At 44.9% G+C, this 26893-nt stretch overlaps 1 protein-coding gene across 1 annotated transcript; it reads left to right on the top strand.

The window, feature by feature from the left end:
• Positions 1-26198, top strand: MSANTD3 (Myb/SANT DNA binding domain containing 3). Its single transcript, XM_044265254.1, has 3 exons — positions 1-72; positions 16011-16461; positions 24998-26198. Exons 2-3 carry the CDS (start codon positions 16044-16046, stop codon positions 25405-25407), a joined length of 828 nt encoding a protein of 275 aa, XP_044121189.1. The 5' UTR covers positions 1-72; positions 16011-16043; the 3' UTR covers positions 25408-26198.
• The last annotated feature ends 695 nt before the right edge of the window (positions 26199-26893 follow it).

Here is a 26893-nt window from a genome sequence, read left to right as displayed (position 1 = left end):
GCCGAGGCCGTCCGCGCTCGCGCCTCGCCGGCCCCTCCTCCGGTCGCCGCGGCCGTCGCGCCGCCGCTGCAGGTAGGAGGCTCCCCGGGCCGCAGCGGGGAGGGGGTGGGGGCGCGGGCCCGGTGTAGGGGGGGGCCGCGGGCCCGCATGGCGGGCTTCCGTGCCGAGCCGCCGCGACCCCTGCTCCGCAGACCGGGAGGCCGCCTCTGCGCGCGGCGATGGGACTCGGTGAGTGGGGCCGGCCTGCGGCGTACAAAGCCCCGGGGCGCGGACCTCGCGGAGATTAGGCGGCGCGCCCGGGGCTGGGGGTACGCTGCCCCCTTTCCCCCGCCCCCGGGCCGGGGGGAGCCGCTGGGGAGGAGTCCAGGCGACCGCAGTGCCCGGATCTTCCCAGCTCCGGGTCCCCGCTGTGCCAGGCACTGTGCTCGGCGCTCTTCCATACTTGTCTCCTTTACGACCCCCACTACCCCGTCCGGGTGTGTCATGGGAGGGGTCCCTCAGTCAGAGCCCGAGGGCCGAGCACCACATCGGTGCCCGCCTGACCTTGGGAAAGCTTCTTTACTCCGAGCCTGGGGCTGCTGTTACTGTAAATGGGGGTACGGTGGAGGGGGTGTTTCGGAGAAGTGCATTCTGTAGTACTACCCCCTGGTACTATTGTGAGAGATAATGTACATAAATGATCATAGCTAAATTTTGAGCACTTTCTCTATACCAGGCCGCAGGTACTAAACAGTTGGCATGAGTTATCTAAATCATCACACCGGCGCTGTGAGGTAGCTACTGTAAATTGCCTGAATAATCTTTATTTATGAGTACGAAACAGTGAAGGATTTATTTAGCTTCCCTGCTCCGATTCAGGAGATTGGTTGTTTCTTAGATGTGGTAGCATTTAAGATTACAAATGTTCTCTGTAGTACAGGAGAGGGGTTATAGGACGCAGGGATCTATTTGTCACACATTTAAAATGAGGTAGAAAAATATCATGGCCAGGGGTGTGGATTTCAGCATGTCAGATGGGAGGTTGTGTTACCAAGGAAATTGTTGAATATAAATTCAAAACCATAGTTCCTGAGTTATGATTGAGGACTGTTAGGGGAGTTTGGGATGACCCAGGGAAAAGGGGAAGACTGTGAAGGGGCAGAGAGGGAAGAATTCTGAAGCTCTGGAAGATGTTGAGGAAGAGACCAGGGTTCACCACTCCAGAAGCATTCTGGACCAGAATTCCCTCCTGCCCTAAGAGACCAGGAATCCTGCTGGGGGAGGGGGAAGGGATGCTGGGGTGAGATCCCAGGTTGTCTTTTCTTACTCACAGGTTGTCTTTTCTTACTCCCAGGTCACCCCAAAAATATTCAGATGTGTTGAGAACCAGACTCTTCCCAAAATGTCATTGTCCCTTCTTGTGATTCCTGAAATTCTTTTCATGTGTTTGAGGAGATTGGGATACTCAAGGACCCTAACGGTTGATAAGACACTTAAGATACAAAGGTCTGCCTGATGTAATGAAGGAGTATATTTTGAACACAGTTCATTTGGGTAGAGGAGCTGTGGGCATTAGGAAATTATTTTGGGATTCAGTTTGGATTGGGGAGAGTGGAAGGCTTCGGACCCTGAAGAAGGCAGAGAGAGGCAGGAGGGCGTAGGGACTGTACCGCTAGGAAAGAGACTGGAAAGTTGGAGCTGAGGGCTTCACAACACCATCAGCAGAATACCAATGCAGCCTGCTTGGTTCTCACCTACAAGAAGGCACTCTTCCCTCTCCCCATTTGTGGCCATTTCTTAGTTGTTGTGGAAGGTAGGTCTGGGCTGGATTCAGGCTGACTTTTCTCCTGAGTAAGTAGGAAAGGCTTCTGGAGAAGGGTTCTTTTAAAACCAGGCCTTGACAGAACAGGTATTTGGGTACCTAGTGATGGTGAAGGTAGGGAGTAGTGTACATGGTGGAAAGTGCAGCTGCTTTGTAAAGAGAGACAGTTTGGCGTTCAAATCCTGGCTCTCCCATATATCAGCCATGTAATTTTTTATGAGGAGAAAAACAATGTCTTTCAAATGCCTGGTAGGGAGCTCAGCCAACACTAGTACCTTCTTCTCTGTCCATGGTGACATTCATTCAACGAATGTCTGCCCAGCACCAGTTGTCTGCTGAGTCATATGCTTCTTGCTGGGGGATACAGAGATGAGTCAGAAATTATGTATTCCCTTATGAATTTCCTAGTCTGGTGAGGGAGATGGACACAAAGAGCCCATTACAAAAAATATGGGAAGTGCTCCAGTATAGTCAGATACAACTGGCAGTGAGCTCACAGAGGACTAACTAATTCATTCTGGATAGAAAACTCGGGGCCAGATTACCTCTAATAAGAAGGGTATGAGATTTTATGATAGAGTTTTTTTTTTTTTAAGATTTATGTATTTGACAGAGAGAGACACAGTGAGAGAGGGAACACAAGCAGTGGGAGTGGGAGAGGGAGAAGCAGGCTTCCCGCTGAGCAGGGAGCCCAATGTGGGGCTCGATCCCAGGACCCTGGGATCATGGCCTGAGCTGAAGGCAGACGCTTAACGCCTGAGCCACCCGGGTTCCCCTATGATAGAGATTTTGAGTGCTATACCACCTCCTAACTTCTTTTTTTTCTAACCTTTGCCTTGATTTGCCCTGATATCTTTCTCTTAAAAAAAAAAAAAAAAAGTCCACCTGCAGTGTGTGCATACTTTATAAGCTACCTGAAACTCATTTTAGAAGGAAGCTATTGTAAATAAATGTAACACAGTTGAAGAACCATCACAAAAACGTCACAAGAGTTGGACCTAGAGGGATGAAAATGAGTCCTTGGTGGGGTGCATATGACTCTTGATCTTAGAGTTGTGGGTTTGAGCCCCGTGTTGGGTATAGAGCTTATGTAAAAATAAAATTGTTAAAAAAAAAAAAAGAAAAAAAGGGGTGCCTGGGTGGCTCAGTGGATTAAGCCGCTGCCTTCAGCTCAGGTCATGATCTCAGTGTCCTGGGATCGAGCCCCGCATTGGGCCCTCTGCTCAGCGGGGAGCCTGCTTCCCCCTCTGTCTCTGCCTGCCTCTCTGCCTACTTGTGATCGCTCTCTCTGTCAAATAAAATAAATAAAATCTTAAAAAAAAAAAAAAAAAAGAAACACAGAAAAAGAAAAGAAACACAGAAAATGAGCCCTTGGTGGACCTTGGAGTAAAAGATTCCAGCCAGGGGCACCTGGGTGGCTCAGTTAGTTAAGCCTCTGCCTTTTGCTCAGGTCATGATCTCAGGGTCCTGGGATCTAGCCCTACATTGGGCTTTCTGCTCAGCGGGGAGACTGCTTACCCCTCTCTCTCTGCCTGCCTCTCCGCCTACTTGTGATCTCTCTCTCTGTCAAATAAATAAATAAAATCTTAAAAAAAAAAAAAAAAAAAAAGATTCCAGCCAGAGGAAACCCCATGTACAGAGTCATGAGAACAGAGCAGGTTCAAGGGCATATAGGTGAGTTTGTTCTGCTGGGTTGAAAAATACATGGAAGGAGGGGGCTGGCATGGGGTGGCAGGGCACAGATGTGGAAAGGCCTTGGATGCTATGTGCGGAGTTTGGACTTGATCACTGAGGAATGCGGGAGATGGAAGAGGTTTATCTGTTGGACTGGGGCATGATTGCTGTGTTTTAGGAGGAGCCCTCTGGTAGTTGTGTGGAAGAGGGGCTGGAAGTTGAGAGGTCCTTTTGGGAGACCAGGGCCTGACTTCAGAAATATGAGGCCATAAGGATGAGAGAGGAGGTAATAAATACTGAGGTAAAACGTATAGGAGGTCTTAATGATTGGTTACCTGTGATGGAAGAGCATGCCGAATTTTCTGCTTTGGGCTGCATTAAGGTGGCTGAAATCATCAGAAATCAGGAGTTTTGAGAGTCGGGGAACAGTTTGTTTGCTTTTGGCCATGAAGAATTGGAGATTTCAGGGCACCTGGGTGGCTCAGTCTGTTAAGCAGCCAACTCTTGGTTCCGGCTTAGGTTATGATGTCAAAGTTGTGGGATTGAGCTCTAGGTTACACTCCACACTCAGCAAGGAATCTGCTTGAGATTACCCCCTCTGTGTCTCCCCCGCCAACTCCGTCTCAAACGAATAAATAAATCTTAAAAAAAGGGGGGGGGCGCCTGGGTGGCTCAGTGGGTTAAAGCCTCTGCCTTCGGCTCCCGTCATGATCCCAGGGTCCTGGGATCGAGTCCTACATCGGGCTCTCTGCTCTGCGGGGAGCCTGCTTCCTCCTCTCTCTCTCTCTCTCTGCCTGCCTCTCTGCCTATTTGTGATCTTTGTCTGTCAAATAAATAAATAAAATCTTAAAAAAAAAAAAAAAGAATTGGCGATTTCTGAGGTGCCCGCATGGACAGCTAGACAGAGGTGGCTGGTGGACAAGTGGGGTTGTGTGTGGTGCTGAGGAGAGAGAATGAGGCTGGGGAAAGAGGATCTCCCTGACACCCTTACATTCTTACACTGAAAATCTACTGTGTGCTAAAAATACAAATAAAACGTAGTTCCACGTCTCAGGAATTCACCCTCAACAGTGGCAGGCCTTGAGAACGTGGATAGATTGTGGTACAGAGTAATTCTGAGTGCTGCAGAAGGAGTAAATACTTGGGACCCCTGGGCCAGAGTCGGAGTGAGCCCCCCCCCCCCCGGTTGTTCTGAAGCCGTGGGAGGGGAGGAGAGAGTACTGCTAAGCAAGGAGTGTTGCTGGAGTTGAAAAGCGCTTTCTGTAGAGGTTACTTTAAAAATGATTCCAAGGAGGGGCGCCTGGGTGGCTCAGTGGGTTAAAGCCTCTGCCTTCGGCTCAGGTCATGATCCTAGGGTCCTGGGATCGAGCCCCACATCGGGCTCTCTGCTCAGCGGGGAGCCTGCTTTCCCCCCCCCCACGCCTGCCTCTCTGCCTACTTGTGATCTCTCTCTCTCTGTAAAAAAAAAAAAAAATGATTCCAAGGAAATATCAGGAAGCCTGGGGTTGAGATTGGGAGATGGTTTAGGATGGAGCCATAGCAGGAGGGCAGGGTGGGTTGGGGACTTTTAAGAACCTTCATCTGGTCTAGAGAGGAAGATGTGAGGGTAGAAGGACAGGAGGTGGGAGCTCGTGCCTTCGACACAAGGCTCGTTCTGCTCACAGTCACACTGAGACACAGATGGTAAAAATAAACACTTCCAAGTTACAAGGCCGCCTGGGGTGGGCGGTAAAGGGGAAGAGGAGGGAGAGCATTAGAGGAAGCAAGTTCATCATAAGGTCTAAGACTGCAGAGCCCTCTGAAGGAAGGAAGGACGGTGGAGAGGGCACAGGGGAGTGGGGCCATCCTGGGTGATCAGGTCTGAACTTTCCAGAGTAGGTATATGGGAAGGTGGGCACAGGCACAGGAATGTCCGATTATTCCTACCTTTGCATAAAATGAAATCATGAAGTCATCATTGTGATAGCGCAGCTCTTAAAAATTTGGCATACGGGGTGCCTGGGTGGCTCAGTTGGTTAAGCCTCCGACTCGTGGTTTCCCCTCAGGACACAGTCTCGAGGTCTTGGGATCGAGCCCTGCATTGGGCTCTGCGCTCAGCACAGTCCACCTCAGAGTCTCTCTCCCTCTCCCTCCTGCTCACTCTCTCTCTCTCTCATTTCTCTCTACCAAATAAATAAAATCTTTAAAAAAACTTTTAGCATATAGTACAATAGCATTTACAAGAAGAAGCCAGAAGTAATTTGTTATAAATCCTCTGTCAAAGGAGAAGTTTTAGATAGTAGAAAAACTAGATATGATTAGTAAAAAATGCAAATGACAAGCAGGTTAGTTTCAACATATTTTCCACAAATATATATCAAGTGCCTTCTGTGTCCCCGGCCCTCTTCAGTTTGCTGGGGCTACAGTAATGATGAGATCCGAATGCTTTCAACATTTCACTTGGAACTTCTCCGCCTCCAGATTAAACCTGTGTGGGCCTTACGCGGTCTAACGTGCTGAGATCACGTCATTCTGTGGGAGTGTTCTATCCCGCTGGCCAGTAGTGCCACCAGCTTCATAAATAATGAGCAGATACCATCTGTGCGTATTTGGCAGAGAACTGTGGAAATTAGGTCACAGGAAAGCCATCATAGCCGCAGAGGTATCATGGACAGCCAGCACTGGATGGGACTTTAGAGAACACCCACTTTAGCTTTATAATTTAGAGATGAGAACTGACAGGGAGGAAAAGGGACTGCCTAATGTCGTACATTTAATGTCAATGCAGTGCCCTTCGAATTCCTAGATGGGATAGTGGGGAAGGCTTGAGGGTATCTCTCAAAAGGGCCTCCTGATCGTGAGAAGCTTCCGAAGAGGAGATGTTGAAAGCAAATGAGGAAGCTTTGCTTTTAAGTCCTCCTCTGCTACTGGAAACCCAGGAAGCTCCCACTTTGGCTCTGAGCCCCAGTTTCCTCATCTGTAGGAAGATTGGACTTTTAAGTTTTTTGGTTTTTTTTTTCTTTTAAAGATTTTACTTAGAGTAAGTAAGCATGAGCGGAGGGAGGGGGAGGAGCAGAGAGAGAAGCTGACTCCTTGCTAAACAGGGAGCCCGATGCAGGACTGGATCCCAGGACCCTGGGATCGTGACCTGAGCAGAAGGCAGACGCTTAACTGACTGAACCACCCAGAAGCCCCTGGACTTTTCATTTTAACATGTTAAGATCAATGTCCCTTTGAGAAAAAGTTGTTTTGGGGATGCTGAGTCAGGGGACAGTCAACAGGCCAGGATAAGAAATGGCCTTTCGGGCGCCTGGGTGGCTCAGTGGGTTAAGCCGCTGCCTTCGGCTCAGGTCATGATCTCAGGGTCCTGGGATCGAGTCCTGCATTGGGCTCTCTGCTCAGCAGGGAGCCTGCTTCCTCCTCTCTCGCTCTGCCTGCCTCTCTGCCTACTTGTGATCTCTCTCTGTCAAATAAATGAATAAAATCTTAAAAAAAAAAAAAGAAATGGCCTTTCACCTCTTGAGAGCAAAATGGTCACCGATAATATCTTGCTACATTTCCTTCAGCTCACTCACTCACACACCGCTATGCGTTCTTTCTCTCAGCCTTTCCCAAGTTGTGGTCTCTTTGCTCCAGTGCTAATTCTAATCCAGTCTATTCTAATAGGAATTAAGGTTCTTAATCTGGATCCCCCAATCCTAGGGGGATCCTGCCCTAGTGTTCCTGGGCACATCTCTGTCACAGTGCTTATCACCTGCCTTGTCACTAGCCTGCCCTATAAGATGCTATACGGTGTTAGGTCTTCATTGGACTGTGGCCTCCTCGATGCCAAGGAACACCGCTCTCTCTGATGCCTGCGAAGAGTGGGTGCTTCTGGATCCTCTGCTTCCTCTTGATGCCCCGTCCTAGTGTGGACACATGCATGTCCTGGTAATTCCTTGGTTTGAAATAGTGTTTGGTGTGCACCTTCTCCTGTCCATTAACATTGGCACCACTCAGCATTGAGGCCCTTCTCAATTATTTATCTGAACAATCTCCTTCAACTCTGTTCATATCCTGTACATTCTTTTTTTTTTTTTTTTAAAGATTTTATTTATTTATTTGACAGAGAGAAATCACAAGTAGATGGAGAGGCAGGCAGATATAGAGAGGGAAGCAGGCTCGCCGCTGAGCAGAGAGCCCGATGCGGGACTCGATCCCAGGACCCTGAGATCATGACCTGAGCCAAAGGCAGCGGCCTAACCCACTGAGCCACCCAGGCGCCCCTATCCTGTACATTTTTTTTTTAAGATTTTATTTATTTATTTGACAGAGAGAGATTAAAAGTAGGCAGAGAGGCAGGCAGAGAGAGAGAGAGGAGGAAGCACGCTCCCTGCTGAGCAGAGAGCCCAATGCGGGACTCCATCCCAGGACCCTGAGATCATGACCTGAGCTGAAGGCAGCGGCTTAACCCACTGAGCCACCCAGGCACCCCTATCCTGTACATTCTTAAAGGTCTATCTCAAATATCCTCTTGTTCAAGAAGAATGCAAATTAAGCTCTTCCTCCTCTGATGGCCCAAGGTGCTTTGTCCTCTTTTGCGATGTCTGTTTCAGCGTGCTTCTTAGTAGTTAGCAGTTTCTGCAGGCCAGCTTGCTTTCCAGGCTGCAGGGTTCGGCTTGTTTTTGCGTCTCCCATGTAGTCTAGGACAGTAGAGAGCCTTTGGCAGGAGTCCATAACACATTTGTTGAATTATGTGTCTATGCAGTAAGAGAACCAGTAAGTATCTGAGTGTATCTTGTATATAGACCACTAGTGTATTTTTGGAAGTTTTTTTTTGTTGTTGTTGTTAAAGATTTTTATTTATTTATTTGAGAGAGTGAGGGGGAGAGGGGAGAGCACAAGCGGAGGGAAAGGCAGAAGGAGAGGGACAAGCAGACTCCACACTGAGCGCAGAGCCTGACTGGGGCCAGTCCCAGGACGCCAAGATCATGACCTGAGCTGAAATCAAGAGCCAGCCGCTTAACTGACTGAGCCCCCAGGCGCCCCTGGAGGCAGTTTAATATGGGGGAAGGGGTAGAAAGAACTAAAAGTTATTGAAGCTTTAGTGTGTGCTTCTCTTTACTCCCACTGCAGAATAGTTGTGCGGATGGAGTGAGGCAGAGTAGAAGATTGTAGCCTTATTTTACAAATGAAGCACTGGAGATTAATTGACTTAGCCAAAGTCACACAACTCGGATGAGTGCTGAAGTCAGGATTTGAGCCCGGGTTTTCTGCATTTCTTGGTTTATTTCACTTCACATCATGAGCAGGAATTCATTAAGGTTTGGGGTGCCTGGGTGGCTCTGTCGTGAAGCGTCTGCCTTCCACTCAGGTCATGGTCCTGGGATCCAGCCCCGCACTGGACTACCTGCTTGGCGGGAAGTCTGCTTCTCCCTCTCCTACCCCCCCGCTTGTGTTGTCTCTCTCTGTCAAATAAATAAAGTATTAAAAAAAAAAAAGGAATTCATTAAGGTTTAAAAGATCCTGACACCTGTCCCAGGTCTGAGCACTACCCATCTTCAGTCTTGGTACCTGTTCTCTGAGTACTGACTTCAGGGAACTCCCTTTTCCATGAAGGGCAATGAAAGTAAAATCTGGCCAAGTTGCTCTAGTCTTTGCTCAAATTTTAGGACTTAGATTGACCCTTGGTGGACTTAAAATGTCATTAGATGGTGTATTAGTAGTCAGCTTGGACTGCCGTAATAAAATACCACACAGACTAGGTGGCTTAAACAGCAGAAGTGCATTCCTCATACTTGTGGAGGTGGGAAGTCCAAGATCAAGCTGCCGGTGAGGTAAGTTTCATTCTGAGTGAAGCTGCTTCTCTAGGCTTGTAGGCTGCTGCTGGCCCTCTGTGTGCTCACGTGACCTCTTTGTGAGCCCTTGGGAAGATAGGGAGAGGGGAGACAGGGGGCAGGAAGGAAGGAGGGAGAGATGAAGGGAAAGGGAATGTTCTCTGATGTCTCTTACAAGGACACTAAATCCCCTTGAATTGGGAATTCATCACCTTATTTAACCTTAAGTACTTCCTTAAAGGCCCAGTCTCTAAGTACAGTCATCCCGGGATTAGGACTTCAACATGTCAGTTTCCGGGGTGTACATACATTCAGTCCATAACAGATGGGTTTTTGTTTTAGAGTCATTTCAAATGTACTTATTACAGTCTTCTTGTGGTTTAGTCAGTGTTTGTGTTTGGGGAATTGGGCCGTTTCTGCTGTTCTTTTTTGGTATTGGATTCCTGCTCTTATTTAGTCCTGGCTATGAGTCTTTGGCTGGCCCGAGGGGCTTTTTCATTGCATTTGGATTTTGCTATTTTTTTTTTCCAACCATTTTTACTTTAATGCAGCTTTTGATGTACAGACTGTTACCATGTATGATACTCATTCTGTGTATGACAGGCAGTTTGATGCCTATATCAATGTGTATTCATTCGTTGGATGTTTAATGAAGGCCCACTATTGTGCGGGTCACTGGGCTGCTGGTTGGGCTACAACCAACCAAGCACTGTTGTCCAGCACAACAGTGGACAGAAAAGGTGATCTGTATTGAGAAGAGTTGAGGGGCGAGGAAGGCTCGTCTTTCTCTAATGAAAGCTGAGGCAGCAGGAAAGGCTTGTTGTCATCAGTAACCAGTTATGGACATTGCTGAGTAGTTTTAAGCTAGAATGTGCTTTCCAGCCTCAGTTTCTTTTTTTCTTTTTTTTTTTTTTTTAAAGATTTTATTCATTTATTTGACAGAGAGAAATCACAAGTAGGCAGAGAGGCAGGCAGAGAGAGAGGAGGAAGCAGGCTCCCTGCCGAGCAGAGAGCCCGATGCGGGACTCGATCCCAGGACCCTGAGATCATGACCTGAGCCGAAGGCAGTGGCTTAACCCACTGAGCCACCCAGGCGCCCGCCTCGAAGTTTCTATTAACAAGCTCCGCCTGGAGAGATCTCTTACTTTGAGAAGTGTTTGTTTAAAGATTTTTTTTTTTGGACAGAGAGAAAGAGATCGCAAGTAGGCAGAGAGGGAGGGGGGGAAGCAGGCTCCCCTCTGAGCGGAGAGCCCGATGTGGGCTTGATCCCAGGACCCTGAGATCATGAACTGACCTGAAGGCAGAGGTTTAACCCACTGAGCCACCCAGGTGCCCCTCAACAGTTACTTTTCAAACGTAACGTTCTTATCAGATCGACAGCAGAAATTATTTCAGCGCTCTGGTGAGACTGACAGTGGTTCACCTCGGGGCAGTGTGGCTGTGGGCCCTAGGTTTGAGACATGGAGGCCAAGGTGATGGGGCGAGTTGAGGGGAAGAGCCAAGAGCCGCCAAAAGGAGATGGATCGAAGCAGGAACAGCTCCTCCTAGGAACTTTCCCTGCTGACAGTTAGATTGCTGATTGACATGTAATTTGAGCAGGGATGTGAGCGCCACCAGGTCTGAAAGAGAACTAAGTGGGTGGAGAGCAGTGAGGGCACTGGATCTGGGTTTGAATCTTATTCCTGCCACTTAACATGTTGTGTGGCCACAGGCAGGCTACTGAGACTCGTTTTTCTGATCTGGGAAATGGAATAGGGTAGTGGGAATGAATTGCTTACTTCATGAGGCTGCTTGGGAATCCGTAGGGGAACTTTAGGGAACGCTGTGTCACACCAGAATTCCTTTACAGCCCTGCAGAATGCAACCACATGGCCCAGTGAGGCCTGCTGTTGTACAAAATTAAGCAGAGTAAATTGGTGACTCTGGATTTACTTAGCTAGTGATTAAATAACAGTTTAGTTAATAGGCTATTAATGGTCCCCAGGTGTTGGTAATTCTGAGTATTTGCTTTTGAGAGCAGTGGTATAATTTCTTCTGGTACTTTAATAAAGTTTTTTTTTTTTTAACTTAAAAAAATTTTTTTTAAAGATTTTATTTATTGGGACGCCTGGGTGGCTCAGTTGGTTGGACGACTGCCTTCGGCTCAGGTCATGATCCTGGAGTCCCGGGATCGAGTCCCGCATCAGGCTCCCAGCTCCACGGGGAGTCTGCTTCTCTTTCTGACCTCCTCCTCGCTCACGTTCTCTCTCACTGTCTCTCTCTCAAATAAATAAATAAAATCTTTAAAAAAAAAAAAAGATTTTATTTATTCATTTGACAGAGACACAGCAAGAGAGGGAACACAAGCAGGAAGAGTGGGATAGGGAGAGGCAGGCTTCCTGCCAAGCAGGGAGCCCGATGCGGGGTCCATCCCAGGACCCTGAGATCATGACCTGAGTGGAAGGCAAATGCTTAACGACAGGGCCACCAAGGTGCCCTATTTTTGCTTTTTTTTTCTTTTTTAATAGAAAATACTATGATGTAACAAATGGGGTCTCGGGCTATTTTGGGGAGAATTAAATGATATAGTGCACATTAAGCACTTAGTATAGTGTCTGATCCACAGTAAGGACTCAATAAAGTTTATCTGCTATTGTTACCGCAATTAGAGACTCAACTGGTCACAAGGTCAATATACTCCCCACGAAGTCACCACCACCTGGTGGCAGCTGGTGGTACTGCATACATTGTGAAGTAGAATCATTTCATTGCTTGAAATTAATTCCATGTAATTTCAGCTCCACCTAGTATCACAGGGACTTTGTTCAGAGTGTGACTTATTTGCCTAAGAGCAGGAATCTGTATTTCATTAAACAGTGAAGTGACATTTTTCACCTCCACAGTTGGCATAGAATTAAAAAAAAAATGTTATCGTCACCAGTAAATGAAGTAGGGAAACAGAAGTGCTCATGTGCTATTAGTAGGAATGTGAATTCGTACACTGTTTCTGGAGGACAGATCGTGATGTAACAGAAGTCTGAAGTGTTTTCATCTTTTGTGGCAACGATTCCTTTTCTAGGAATTTTTCTTGAAGAAGTAGTTAGGAAAAAAAATTTGTTTAGAAATACATACATACATACATACATAAGATAGCATTTACCCATAATAGAGAAACACAGGGAACAATTCCTTTTTAATTTGTGAATCAGATTTTTCAATCTTCCAAGCAATGATTCTTAAAAAGAGTGAGAGTATAAGGAAAGGTAGTCATATTGACATCTGGTGCAGAGGAGCTGGGATGGGGGGATCGGAATTTGCTCTAGGATCTGTATAATTTAAGAACATTCAGTTGGGCATAGATATCTTGGTAGTTAAGAGATAGTACAGAATGGGGCACCTGGGTGGCTCAGTGGGTTGAAGCCTCTGCCTTTGGCTCAGGTCATGATCCCAGGGTCCTGGGATCAAGCCCCGCATCGGGTTCTCCGCTCAGCAGGGAGCCTGCTTCCTCCTATCTCTCTGCCTGCTTCTCTGCCTACTTGTGATCTCTGTCTGTTAAATAAATAAAATCTCAAAAAAATTAAAAAAAAAAAAAGAGATAGTACAGAAGAGCTATATTGTAGCAGATATGTGTTAATTAATTTCTGTTTAGGGAATGTTGATTTATAGGGAATAGGGATATTGATGAAGGCCAAAAATGTTGGGCCTTTGGGCAGGAAGGGGCCTGGAATTAGTTATTTAGGGATATTAGACCAACATGATTGAAATACAGACCTACGACTTTAGGGGTACAGAGAAATATCCCCAAAGATAAATGTCTCCTTGTTTAGCATTGTCCAGGACCTGAGGGTCAACAAGCCTTAACATGTATCTAAATCTCTTAATCTCTGATACTGATATCCCTACAGTGAATGTGGTGGAGGGTACCTGGTATGTGGAGACGCTACTTACATGAATACTTCAGTCTAAACTTAACTTTGGGATGAGGTGGTACACAGTGAGACACTCTGGTCAGGTTCTGTTGCCTTCATGGAAAGCCCATGCTCCTTGGCCTCAATCTTAAGGCTCTCTGATACGGCCTGGCCTCTCCAGCCTCAGGTCTAACAGATTTCATCTCTTCATAAGTATAGTAACCCCTCTCTGGGCATAGGGTGTGAATAGTTGGCTTGTAATGTAAAATTTTAAATTAGTATACCGTTTATTTAAAAGTCACCACCTTTTCTCCTAACTTTTTATTGTGGAACTTTTCAAACATACACAAAGATGGAGAGATTATTTTAATGAGTGTTTGTGAAGCTGTCACCCTTGTTGATGTTCACATGTTTCATTCCTGTCAAGTTGGTTCCTAATTCTTTTGATATGAGCTGATCAGTTTTAAACGGACCACATCATCAGAATCTTGATGCTTGCCTGTTATTCCAAAAAATCAGAGGCTTGGAAGATATATGGACTGAGGTATGTTGGCCCTTTCCACAAGGGGAAACATGCAACCCTTATTTTATTGCGGTATTCAGTGTTGCTTAGCAGCATTCTTGCCATAAAGTATTTGAGAGATTAACTGTGATTAACTGTGATTAAGAGATGTGGGAAACGTGGGGTCACAAAAGGCACATAGGTTCAGAAGAGTAAGACATTTACTAAGCGCCTTTTGTGTGAAAGATGCTCGCTCAGTACTGGGGAGGACGGTAAGATGACCTAGAGAAGTCATGGTTGTTGAGTAGTTTGGAGACACCCAAGATAAGGGCCCAAGAGATAGTTGTGAAATGATACTAAGAATATTAGACTATTTGAACTGCTAGCAGCCGATTGTAAAACACGGTCGCCAGTGAGTGAGGAGAGCAGTGGGGGACATGGGAAAATAATAGACAAGGGTACTATAGAGAATCATACTGTAGTGAAGACTGGAAATACGCTGAGAGAGTAGGTTCCAGGTGCTCTTAGCACACATACAAAGATGGTAACTGTGTTGGGGTGCCTCGCTGCTCATCAGTAGAGCATGCGATTTTCAATTATGGGGTTGTAAGTTCAAGCCCCTCGTTAGATGTAGAGATTACTTAAAAAATAATACTAGAGATTACTTAAAAAAGAAAAAGAAAAAAGGTAACTCTGAGGAGATATGTTTATTAGCTTGACTATAGTACTAATTTCATTATGTATATGGCTATCAAGTTAAGTTTATGTATATTAAATAAGTTTTTTCTTTTTTCTTTTTTTTTTTAAAGATTCATCTATCTATTTTAGAGAGAGGGTAGGTAGAGGGAGAGGGAGAGAGAATTCCAAGCAGACTCCCCACTGAGCAGGGAGTCTGACATGGGGCTTGATCTCATGATTCTGAGATCTCGACGCGAGCAGAAATCAGGAGTTGGGACGCTTGGCCAACTGAGCCACCCAGGCGCCCTTACATATTTACTTTTAAGCTAAATATGTAAAAAGGTATGTAGACTTACTCTTAAAAAATAATGGAGAAATGTAGTATTTCAAAAATTATAAATATTATACAATTGATAACTGTTATTATATGTGAACAAAGACTTCAAAGGAATATCCATAATAAAAATGAATATTTGGTGTGTTAAAAAAAATACCAGATTATTAGAATAGTCTAGATTCTTGACTTCCCAACGTGCCATCTTTGTGATCTTGGAAAGTCCACTTACTGGCTCTTAGGTCCCTCAATTGAAAAGGGGACTATTTGGCTCTTTTACCTCTGAAATTATATGAATTATTTACATAGGACTGTACACTTAAAAGTGGCCCTCAGACCTTAGGGATCACATACTCCAAGCCCTCATTTTAAAGATGAAGAAACAAATTCCTCTAGGAGCATGGCCCTGTCTAAGGTCACATAGTAATGGAAGTGTCAGGTCTTTTGGGGTGATCTCTTAATGATTCTGAAATCTCAGTTTGTGTTATCCATCCCATTTGCTTACACTGTGGCCTTTCTTTTTTTTTTTTTTTAAAGATTTTATTTATTTATTTGACAGAGAGAGATCACCTGCAGAGAGGCAGGCAGAGAGAGAGGAGGAAGCAGGCTCCCCACTGAGCCGAGAGCCCGATGCGGGACTCGATCCCAGGACCCTGAGATCATGACCTGAGCCGAAGGCAGCGGCTTAACCCACTGAGCCACCCAGGCGCCCCCACTGTGGCCTTTCTTGTCTTCAGCTGTGACAAAACTTCAAGAAAGCTGTTTAGTTGAAAAGTGGCCTAACATTGTGAATGTGGGGAATGGTCAGTTTCCTGACATTGAGTAGAAATAAATGAACAAATTAAGAGTTCCACGTAGATGTTCAACAACTTTTCTTTTTTTGCAGTTACATGCAAGATATTCACAGAGTGGCCAGGCCCTACAATTAAGGACCTATGTGAAACATCTTTGAAGTAAAACCCCACTTCTAGTGACCATCTAAACGTTTTTCTTTTTCTTTTTCTTTTTTTTTAAGATTTTATTTATTTGACAGAGATCACAAGTAGGCAGAGAAGCAGGCAGAGAGAGGGGGAGGCAGGCTCCCTGCTGAGCAGAAGCCGGATGGGGGGCTTGATCCCAGGACCCTGAGATCATGACCTGAGCCCAAGGCAGAGGCTTAACCCACTGAGCCACCCAAGCGCCTCTAAACATTTTTCTTGAGACCATCCTAATTCCACATTCACAGGAGAAAAAGTCCTACGTTTCAGGCCAGGGAGTCAAATTGGGATTAAGCTAAGGGGATAGGCGGCCGTTTTCCTTGCGGGAGTTCGTAACGATTGTTTCAAACTTCCTTCTACAGGGTAGCTGACAGCCAGGAGAAATAGGTTGGAAAATGCAAAACAACGAAATCATAAAACCTGCCAAATACTTCTCGGAGTTGGAAAAGAGCATCCTGCTTGCTTTGGTAGAAAAGTACAAGTATGTGCTGGAATGCAAGAAAAGCGATGCGCGAACTATTGCGCTCAAGCAGCGCACCTGGCAGGCGCTCGCCCACGAGTACAACTCTCAGCCCAGCGTGTCACTGCGGGATTTCAAGCAGCTGAAGAAGTGCTGGGAGAACATCAAGGCTCGGACCAAAAAGATTATGGCCCATGAGAGGAGAGAGAAGGTGAAACGGAGCGTCAGCCCCCTCCTGAGCACCCACGTCCTCGGGAAGGAGAAGATCGCCAGCATGCTGCCCGAGCAGCTGTACTTCCTGCAGAGCCCCCCCGAGGAGGAGCCCGAATACCACCCCGACGGCGCCGCCCAAGGTATGGGTCCCCCGGGCCAGCGCGCGCGTTCTCGCCGGGCACCTGCTGCACGGCTTCGCGTTACAGTCTCTGCTTTCCGAGGGTGTTTATCAAAGAGAAGCTCTCAGGTCAAACCTGATTCCTCCCCGTTCACCGTCCCCAGGTTCTGTAGAACAGCCAAGTCCGAAGAAGTACAGAACAGCCAAAGGACTTGTTGATACCCTTGTTCTCGAGGGCTCTCTCGTCTTTATCATGAAGAATAAGGAAAGATAAGGGGCTGTATTAATATGGTTACTAAGTTCCTCCGTTGCTTATCTCAACCTCTGTCATCTCTATCAAAGAGGATTTCTTTGAAAATTTATATTCATTTGATGAATCTTTTTTTTTTTTAAGATTTTATATATTTATTTGACAGAGAGGGAGAGAGAGAAAGAGAAAGCAAGTGAGCACAAACAGGAGGAGAGGTAGGGAGAGAGGGGAAGCAGACTCTGTGCTGAGCAGGAAGCCCAATGCGGGGCTGGATCCTGCAACCCTGAGATTATGACCTGACAAGAGTCAGATGCTTAACCGGCTGAGCCACGCAGGCGCCCCCTCACTCAAACTTATTTTTTACAAAAAGTGTTTTTTTAAGACCTATTATGCGCAGAGTACTGCACTAAGTTACTCAGAGGCCGCATTAAAATAGTGAACTATTTCTAACTTGAGAATTAAGTACTAAGACAAATATAGCAAACATCTGTTAGCATTCATCCAGATTAAAAACCAGCATTCCGACCCATTATAATATTGTGATCCACAGTGTGGTTTGTGGCACTCCAAAAAACTTGAGAAATTCTGGGAAATACTCATTTTAGTTTTAATATACTTTCATTGAAAAAAAATATGCAGAATTTTTAGGGAAGGAGAAGACTGTCATGGAAGCAAGGATGCTATGTGTCATATGATTGTCATAGCTTGGAGAGGTTAGAGGAAAGGGGCTGTTGAAAGGTCTCTAGAAAAGGATACGGTGGGAATGCATATAGATAATTACCAGTAATTCTTGTCTTCTTTAAGATAGGAATGGCCAGGGGTGCCTGGGTGGCTCAGTGGAATAAAGCCTCTGCCTTCAGCTCGGGTCATGATCCCAGGATCCTGGGATCAAGCCCCATATTGGGCTCTCTGCTCAGCAGGGAGCCTGCTTCCCCCTCTCTCTCTGCCTCTGCCTCTCTGTCTACTTGTGATCTCTGTCAAATAAATAAATAAAATCTAAAAAAAATATATAGGAATGACCAGTTTATATAATGATTCATTGCAGTTTGCAGAAGACACACCTTAAAGCAGAGGAATATTCCTGGGGAGGCCGGAGGGTTGCTCCAAGGACCCAGCAAGCCCTTGCCTAGGAAAACCATGGACTTTGGCTTGCAAGATGAGAAATTAGTGTCCCCAGGCTAGACTGAACACTGTGGGAGTGGTTAATTATAAGTCACAAGAAACTATCTAAAACCAAGAATGTTATCCGTATAGAGTGAAAAAGATGATAATAATAACCACATGAACCAAATACATGTTTTCAGTTAGCACATTTTTTTCCCATGATAGGCAGATCATCCAGGGATGCAACATTGTAATAAAAATTTTGTTTGCTGATTATTTGACCAGATTAAGTGCAGGGAGCCAGTTGGATGACCATAGTGCCATGAACCTCAGGTATTGTTTTCCAGTGGAGAAGCCCTTTGTGAATTTTGATTCTTCAGTTCCGAGGCCAGGGTACCTCTCGGTAGACAGTGTTGATAGGGACACTGGTGACTCTCTCACTTACCCTTTCTCGTTAACTTCTGTTGTGGATGGGACCCTCTTGCTAATTGATGCTGTCCATCTGTCAGTGGTTCATCCACTGTCCATCACTGCAGACAGTGAAGGGAGTAATGCTGAGGGAGGGGGGCAGGTGAATCAGCAGGGCTATTTTTCGAATTATTTAGTTCCCTGGGAGATGTTGCCAGGAAAGTGCTGGAATAGACAGCTTTCAGTGAACATTGCAAATCTTTGCTCTGAATTCGTGTATATTGATTTCATAGGGTTATTCTAAAGGGGACAGTCTTATTTCCCCATTTTTGAATCTAGAGTAGGATCGAGTGAGTTCATTCCAAAAACTTTTTTCTTTCTTTTCAGAGGAAATGATGTAATTCATTTACTCATAAACACAATTTATAAATTTCTAGCAAGAATAAATATGGATTCTCAGTGTCCTTCTGCAGAGCCATTTCTAAAGATTCATACTTGCAAAAGAGATTGATTTTTTTTTTTTAAGATTTTATTTATTTATTTGAGAGAGAGAGAGCAGGAGACGAGAAAGGTCAGCGGGAGAAGCAGACTTCCTGCTGAGCAGGGAGCCCGATTTGGGACTCGATCCCGGGACTCCAGGATCATGACCTGACCCAAAGGCAGTCGTTTAACCAATTGAGCCACCCAGGTGCCCCAAGAGATTGATTTTAAATTGAGTATTTGTACCTATATGACATGGGAAACTTCTCTTTTTGCTGGTGATGGTCAAAGTACAGCCTATTCTAACTCTTCCTGCTTCTAGGTCTGGAGGGTGGTAGAGTACCATGGTGCTTTGTCAGTTAGGAAGTGTATCCAAAGTAATCTGTTAACACTAGTAGTTAAGGTGCTGGAACTCTTTTTATACATTCAAACAGCCTGAGTTTACCTCATTTTGTATTTCAACTTACTTTCGAGAAAGAGGAAGAAAGCTGTAATTGTCAGTTATCCCTTCTGGCTCTTGGTGGGGAAAAAGCTGAAAATTTTCACTAGAATATGGCTTTCATTTTTGTGGTGTGGATTTTGTTTGACTCATGGACTGTGTGTGTGTGTGTGTGTGTGTGTGTCTGTGTTAGTATCCCTAACCCTGTGCTGTCTAATACAGTAGTCACAAGCCACAAGAGGCTAGTAAGCACTTGAAAATGTGGGTAGACTGAATTGAGATATGGTCCAAGTATACATACTGTGTCATAAAGACATAATACCAAGAATAGAATGGAAACGATCTTACTAATAATTTTTATTTTTATTTTTTTCAAAGATTTTATTTATTTACTTGACAGAAAGAGATCACAAGTAGGCAGAGAGGCAGGCAGAGAGAGAGAGAGGGGGAAGCAGGCTCCCCGCAGAGCAGAGAGCCCGATGTGGGCTTAACCCAGTGAGCCACCCAGGTGCCCCTAATAATTTTTATTTTGATTACATGTTGAAATGAGAGTATTTTAAATATATTGGATAAAAAATATATTATTAAAATTAGTTTCACCTCCTTTTACTTTTTTAAGGTGGCTATGAGAAAATTTTAACTTTACATAAGTAGCTGGTATTATATTTGTATTGGACAGTACTGTTCTTACACCTTACAGAGTGCCTGTTGCAGAATTAGGTGATTAGAGACTTGTTGAAATTTGTCAAACAGGATGGAGCCTGGCAGTATTCCACTAGAGGCCTCCCTCCAACTATTTCTTGTGTGAGATGGTTTCAGCTGTGTCATCTTGATCACCATTCCCTGGATATTCTTAGCTTTATCCATGACTTTTTTGAGATGTACATCTGTATTTGAACACAGTAGTCTTAAAATTTAACACTAAAGAAAGCATTTGCAAAAAACCCAGCATTTTCCCCTTAAATATATTGAAACAATTTGTACCCTATAGATTCATAATATGTGATCATTTGGCTATGACATGTATCTCCCATTATCTTGGGGGAACACGTTTGCAGAATAAATTAAGGGAGCCAACAAAATGTGCTAGGGGTGAAAAGGAGGGTAAGATGACCAAATGTCAAAATGCCAAATACATTTAAGACAACTAAGCTTTCCAAAAAAAAAAAAAAAAAGTAAAGAAAACTGAGCTTTCAAGTAGTACTCAACTATTTTAAGAGAACTGCTATTCAATTTCATATGCTATTATATTATAGCTATTATTTCTCTATTACAAAGCTATAAGCAAATAATGCAACATGGGTATACAAAGCTATAATTAAATAATGTAAGTATTTATTTATAAATTCCATTATTACTCACTTTTTAATCTAGTCCTCTTCTTTTGGGGGTGGGAGCTCTAGTACAGGGACTGAGTTATATTTCCAGTCATGGCACATTAACATCATTGGTCTGTGAAAAGACCCTTTTTTGTGTTACTTATGTGGTTTTTTGGTTTTTGTTATTTATCCCATTAACTGCATTCATTCTTTTCTTCTGCCTACTAATCGGTCCAGTGTGCTTGTATGTTCTCTCACATGTTCTTGAGAGCAGGCATTGGTGTTTTGAGTGCATATATTTTAAATTTACATAGATTGAAAATTGTGCTGTGGATACCATTCTTTGGTTTTTTTGTTTTGCCTTGTTTTTCATTTAGAATTTTTTTCAAAAAAGATTTATATATTTGGGGGCAGGGGGAGAGGGAGAGAAACTCCAGCAGACTCCCCACTAAGTTGCAGAGCCCATCATGAGACCTGATACCATGACCCTGAGATCATGACCTGAGCCAAAATCAAGAGTTGGGTAGTTAACCAACTGAGCCACCCAGGCAACCCCTCATTTAGAATGGCTTTTTTTTTTTTTAAGATTTTATTTTTATTTATTTGAGGGGGGCAGAGAGAGTACAAATAGAGGAGAGGCAGAGGAAGAGGGAGAAGCAGACTCTCTGCTGAGCTGGGAGCCTGATATGGGGCTCGATCCTAGGACCTGAAGATCATGACCTGACTTGAAGGCAGTTGCTTAACGATCTGAGCACCCAGGCGCCCTCATTTAGAATGTTTGCAAGATCTATCCCCACTGCAATGTTTCTTTCAGTTGACACACCATACTCCATAGTACACACTCACTACATCTTGTTCATCTATTTTCCTAGTCAGCCCTCTTTCCTTTGTTCTGTGGAGAAGAGCTGGGGGTTGGCCTGTACACAGTCTCCTTTCCATCTGGTTACTGCCATAGTAGGTTATTTCCTGCTGATACTAACTTACTCAAATTGCCCAAGTGGAAGAGTGCGTCCTTGAGTGTACTTTGCTCCCAGGAAAGCCCTTAAGCCTTCCTATCCATTTTGCACAATATTGAGTTGTTTTCTACTTCGGGTGGCTTTGTTTTACCTGAGAGAGAGTTTACATGGTATGTGTTTGCAGCAGGTTGCCATTCCCAGGACAGTCTTTTTCCAATTAAGAGAAGATTCTCCCCATCTGAGCACTAGCTTCCATTCATTGGAGCTAATATTTGTTTGAAAGTTAATTAACTACTCCATCAGGTTCCTCTAGTTTTAAGCCCCATCTTCTGCTGGAGTTTTCTTTCTTTTTCTTTTTTTTCTTTTTTTTTTAAAAGATTTTATTTATTTCTTTGTCAGAGACAGAGGGAGAGAGAGCGAGCAAGCACAGGCAGACAGAGAGGCAGGCAGAAGCAGAGGGAGAAGCAGGCTCCCTGCCGAGCAAGGAGCCCGATGTGGGACTCGATCCCAGGACCCTGGGATCATGACCTGAGCCGAAGGCAGCTGCTTAACCAACTGAGCCACCCAGGCGTCCCTTCTGCTGGAGTTTTCTTAAGAGACCTGAATTTTTTTTTTCTTTAAAATTTCTATGTTAGCACACATTTAAACTAAAAAAGGACAGTTTGAAAATAGAGTCATCTCTCTGCCCCCAGACATGACCATACTTGTCTTCATCTTCATAGCTCTATAGAACAAATTTGGAGATCAAAATTTGAAATAGGTGCCCATATTCTTAATAATGGAGTGTTTTGTAGTGGATACAACTTGGAGGCAGCATTTTTGAGATGCATAAGTGATCAGCTTAAACTGGAGAGAGGCTGGGTGTCATAGCAGTTGAGCTTGGATGATGGGAGTCATGCAAGACCTTGTTTAGAGCCGTGGTTCTTTCAGTTAGCAGAATGACTTTGGCTAATGTGTTTGGTTTTCTGTCATAATACCTCCCCCTCGGAAGGTTGTTGTAAGGATTAAATGAGGTGATGCTGCAGAGCACTAGCCTTGTGCCTGGTTAGCTCTACAGAAAATGGTAGCTGCCTTCATCATCATCATCATCAGGTCCCTAAAGCCTGTAACAGTTGAAATTAAAAACGAGCGTTTAGAAGTGGGGAGAGATGAGCGGCATCACGAGGGCATGAACTTTAAAGACTTAGAGAACATACAAAACTATCCTCTGGAATGGAATCACGGACAAAAGAGGCTAGAGGTCCCAACAAATTTCTCTGCGTCCAGTGTTCAAAGAAGACACTTTCAGATCTAAGACTAAACGGAAAGCAAATGAGGTCCTCCTCTTTACAGTTGTTCACATCTGAGGGACCCTATTCTCAGGGCATAGCCTTTCCCATTCCCCTTGTCCTGTGCCTGGGCTCTCCGCTCAGGACACTGTCCTGTCTACACAGTTGTACTGGGTTGGAGGAATGTGACCCACTGCAGCGAGTTCGTTCCCACACGTTTCTGACATGGCCAGCAGTGTCCAAGCCATGTGCTGGGTTCTCCACAAGGATGAGTAAGAGACAGGTTCTGTCTTCAAAGTATTCAGAGACCCGAAGGGGAGGTGGTTAAACCACCAGTTTTAACAAGTGGTTTGCCAGAGGTAGGCTCAGGAGGGAGCAGGAGCAGGAGGGAAGGACATCCAATTAAGGCCACAGCCCTCAGAGTTGGGAAAGAGTCCTAGGGAGATATCTTCACTACCTCTGGATGACATAGAAGTACTTTTAACCTTCTCTTTCAGAAGCGAGACTTCTACCCTTCCTTTAATCTTAATTAGGGACCAGTTATGGTTGTAACCTAACCCCTTGGAGTGAAATAATCTAAACAGTAGCTATTTTCCTTTTATTAACAGAGTATCACGAGTTAGGTTTCCCCCAGTAGCCATTAACATTCCCGGCATCCCATCTTCTGGAATAATGGAGTGGACGTAATAATGTAATCAACTCTGTTAATAAATTGATATTATTTTTCTCCAAGGAGATAGTTCTCATTATTGGAAACATAAAGGTTCCCAAGAAAGCCTTGGAGTCACAGCTGGAAAACTCCATGGGTTATTGGAGTTAGTGTCTTCCTTATGAAACTCTTTAATTGATAAAATGTCGTCCCATAAAAATACTAATGCAAACGCAGCACCAGCAAAAATGACATCCTTTTGTATCCATAAGCTCTTCTCCCTTTGTGTTCAGAGCTTCAGCCAATAAATATTTACTAGGCATCCTCGATGTACCAAGCAAAATAATTGGTGCCCAAGGATTAAAGAAATGAATAAGGCATGGTCATGCGGTAAGTGCCGTAACAGTAGAGTACTCGTGGAGAAAGGAGAGATCTGGGGTTTTAGGGATCGCGAACGAAATAAGGATTGAGGGGCGGTTGAAAAGGAGAGTCTGGAGTAAGAGCGTAGGTTTGAGCTAATGCAGGGTCTGGGACTGGGAGCAAAGAGAGAGGAATAGTTATCCCAGCCTCTAGCTGAAAGAACAGAGACAGAATTGTGAAAAAGAGCTTGGCCTTTATTTTTTTAACTTTTTAAAAAATATTTTATCTGTTAGATCAGAGGGTAGAGGCAGAAGGAGAAGCAGATTCCCGCTGAGTGGGAAGCCTGACTCAGAACTCCATCCCAGGACCCTGAGACCATGACCTGAATCATGACTGTTTAACCGACTGAGACACCCAGGGGCTCCATTTCTTTTTTTTAAAAGAGTGCTTAGCCTTAAAGAATGTGAAGTTTGTGGATTGCAGGGCATCCAGAGTGTTTTGAAGAAGAATGCCAGAAAGATAAAGGAAGGCTAGAATGAGATTATGAGTATTACTTAGGCTGCAATGACAACAGAGATAAAGATGGGAAACACAGGGGGATATTAACGGTGTGAGGGGTGGGTGCAGCACGAGTCTGAGCCCTGGAAGGAGGTTTGGGAAGGAGCGGTCAGAGAGGAGGTGCAAAAAACTGAGCAGAGAGCCGTGGGGCAGAAGCTAATAAAGAAATTTCAGGGATTGTCAAGTGCTAGGGAGAGGTTATGTAAGAGGGGTCCTGGGAAGTGAGGAATAGTATGCGAGGAGGTTACGCCGAGGAATGCAGACTCACCGTTCAGGAACATCTGTAAGATCTGTAAGATCCAGGGTTCAGACCTGTGACCAGGAAACAGAGCAGTGGGACCCCGTGGAGACTGAACATAATACATTTTCACGGCTGGGTGAGAGACTGAGAGAGGGAGGTCAGACTGAGGGAGAATTTAATCTGAAAACCCACTGTTGGCCTCATGCGTGGTCTTCTGCTGACTCCTTCCGCTGAGAACTTAGATCACTGTGCCAAGGTCTCCAGTTCTTGATCAGCACAGTTTGGGACCATTTTTCCCAGAGTTCACAGTTCTAGACATGACAGGACAAAACCCTGTATCATGACTTCTGAAGGGAACGCTGGTTTTGATTTGCGGGTTTTTCAAAGGTCAGGCGTGACAAGGGTGCCCGTAGACATGCAGGCCAACGCTCCATCCTGTGGCGGGGGACCTGTCATTTGAAATAGGATCGATTTTCTCTCTGCCTGTAAAATCTTTGAATGTGTGTTTTCTGCTACTGTTTTTCAGAATCATTTGCTGTTTCAAATAGAGAACTGTGCGATGATGAGAAAGAGTTCATACATTTTCCAGTGTGTGAGGGGACCTCCCAACCTGAACCCTCGTGTTCGGCTGTCAGAATCACAGCCAATAAACACTACAGGAGCAAAACCTCTCAGGAAGGTGCTTTAAAAAAGATGCATGAGGAAGAACACCATCAACAAATGTCCATCTTACAGCTGCAGCTGATACAAATGAACGAGGTGCATGTGGCCAAAATCCAGCAGATAGAGCGGGAGTGTGAGATGGCAGAGGAGGAGCACAGGATAAAAATGGAAGTTCTCAATAAAAAGAAGATGTATTGGGAAAGAAAACTACAAACTTTCACCAAGGAGTGGCCTGTCTCCTCCTTTAACCGGCCCTTTCCCAATTCACCCTAAGACTGTGGGGGCGGCTCCCCTGTAAGCGATTCGGAACGTGAGCTCGCGGTCAGGACCTCCTAACAGAGCTACGACTAGGAAACTTAGCGACGGTAGTAGCCCCGTATTTAAGAATACGTTCAGGTAAACGGCCGCACCCCATGCCCCCGCTGCCAATGGCAAAGAAGCTGTTCCAGTCTCCTGAAAATGATCACTACGAGTGCTAGAATTCTGAATGTAATGTCTCTTAATTAGAATTCATAACGAGAACCATGTGTGAGTGTTGTTGTTGTATTTTTTTAATCAGATTGCAAGTGTGACTATAAAGAAGTGTGGCTGATTTTTTTCTTTTCTTTTTTTTTTTTTTTTTTAAGTAGACAGCAGAACTTTTCTCTCCAAATGAACATGCTGCTGTTGAAAGCAGCTAAAAGACCCTGGAGGCCACACGTTGTGGGGCTGTTGCTTAGAACTGGCTGGAGGTCTTTAGGGAACCTCCCTGGGAACACACACAGCACCTCTTGTTTTGTCTTTTGTTGTTTTTTTGTTGTTGTTGTTGTTTTTTGTTTCATTTTGTTTTCATTGTCATTCTTTGAGTGGCTTTTCTGATTTTAAACCATCCAGCATTTGGAAGGATGTTTTCTAATGTGGCTCATAACCCCCCTTTGAAGGCCTTCACCCAAAGAGGGCTTGCAAATAGTGGCTCTAACAGTTGGTAGCTTTGTAACTAAGGCTGTAACTGCTCTGAGGAAGACACGTGCATTTAGATTTCTATGATCTGTCCTGTCCGTTTTATTAAAAGAGAAGACTTGCAATTTTATAGTCACACTGTGTATGTTTTTCGAAGGTGCTGCCTCCCCCACTCTGCTTGTCTTTGCTTTCCCTCTGTAGCATCCTCCCAACTTTGTACTACTGAGTTAATGGGTGCCCTGTTTTTAATCTCCAACCGCCTAGGGAAAGGCCCTTCCCTCACTGTGCTCATGGTGCTAGCCAAGAGTAATGCTGTGTAGTTTGCACTGCTCAGTTAGCATTGGGCTTCTTAACCCATTGCCAACATATTTGGAAATGTAGATTGGCAAGTGGATATTTTGGTTGAGTTGGGATAGAGCTTCTCCTGTAGCCTAGTGTTAAAAACGGTTCTGGGACATTGGGCATGGCAGTCGCTGGAACAAGCAAAGTGACACCACGTGCCAAGGCAGGTCAGCAGTTTCTGAGCATGAAATGTCAAGGCCTTGTGGTGGGGAAAGAAAAGTATGTGTGGCAGAGGCTCTGTAGGGAGTGTCGGGCTAGGAGTCAGGGCCTGAATTCCGATCGTGGCTCTGCTTCAATGTGCTATGTGACCTGGGATAACTCCTTTTAATCCGTGGCTCTGGTCTTTCCTGTCCATACGACAAGGAAATTGGTCTAGATCATGTTCAGAATCTGCTGTAGCTCCTTGACTGCGGTATGGTCTGCAGAGCCTTGGATGGGTACCGCTGATATCATAGTTGTCCAGAGGGTGTGGGTCAAC

The sequence above is a fragment of the Neovison vison genome, chromosome 9 (genome assembly GCF_020171115.1).
Source record: "Neovison vison isolate M4711 chromosome 9, ASM_NN_V1, whole genome shotgun sequence".
NCBI classification, from domain to species: domain Eukaryota; kingdom Metazoa; phylum Chordata; class Mammalia; order Carnivora; family Mustelidae; genus Neogale; species Neogale vison.
This window is presented reverse-complemented; position numbering and strand designations above follow the sequence as displayed.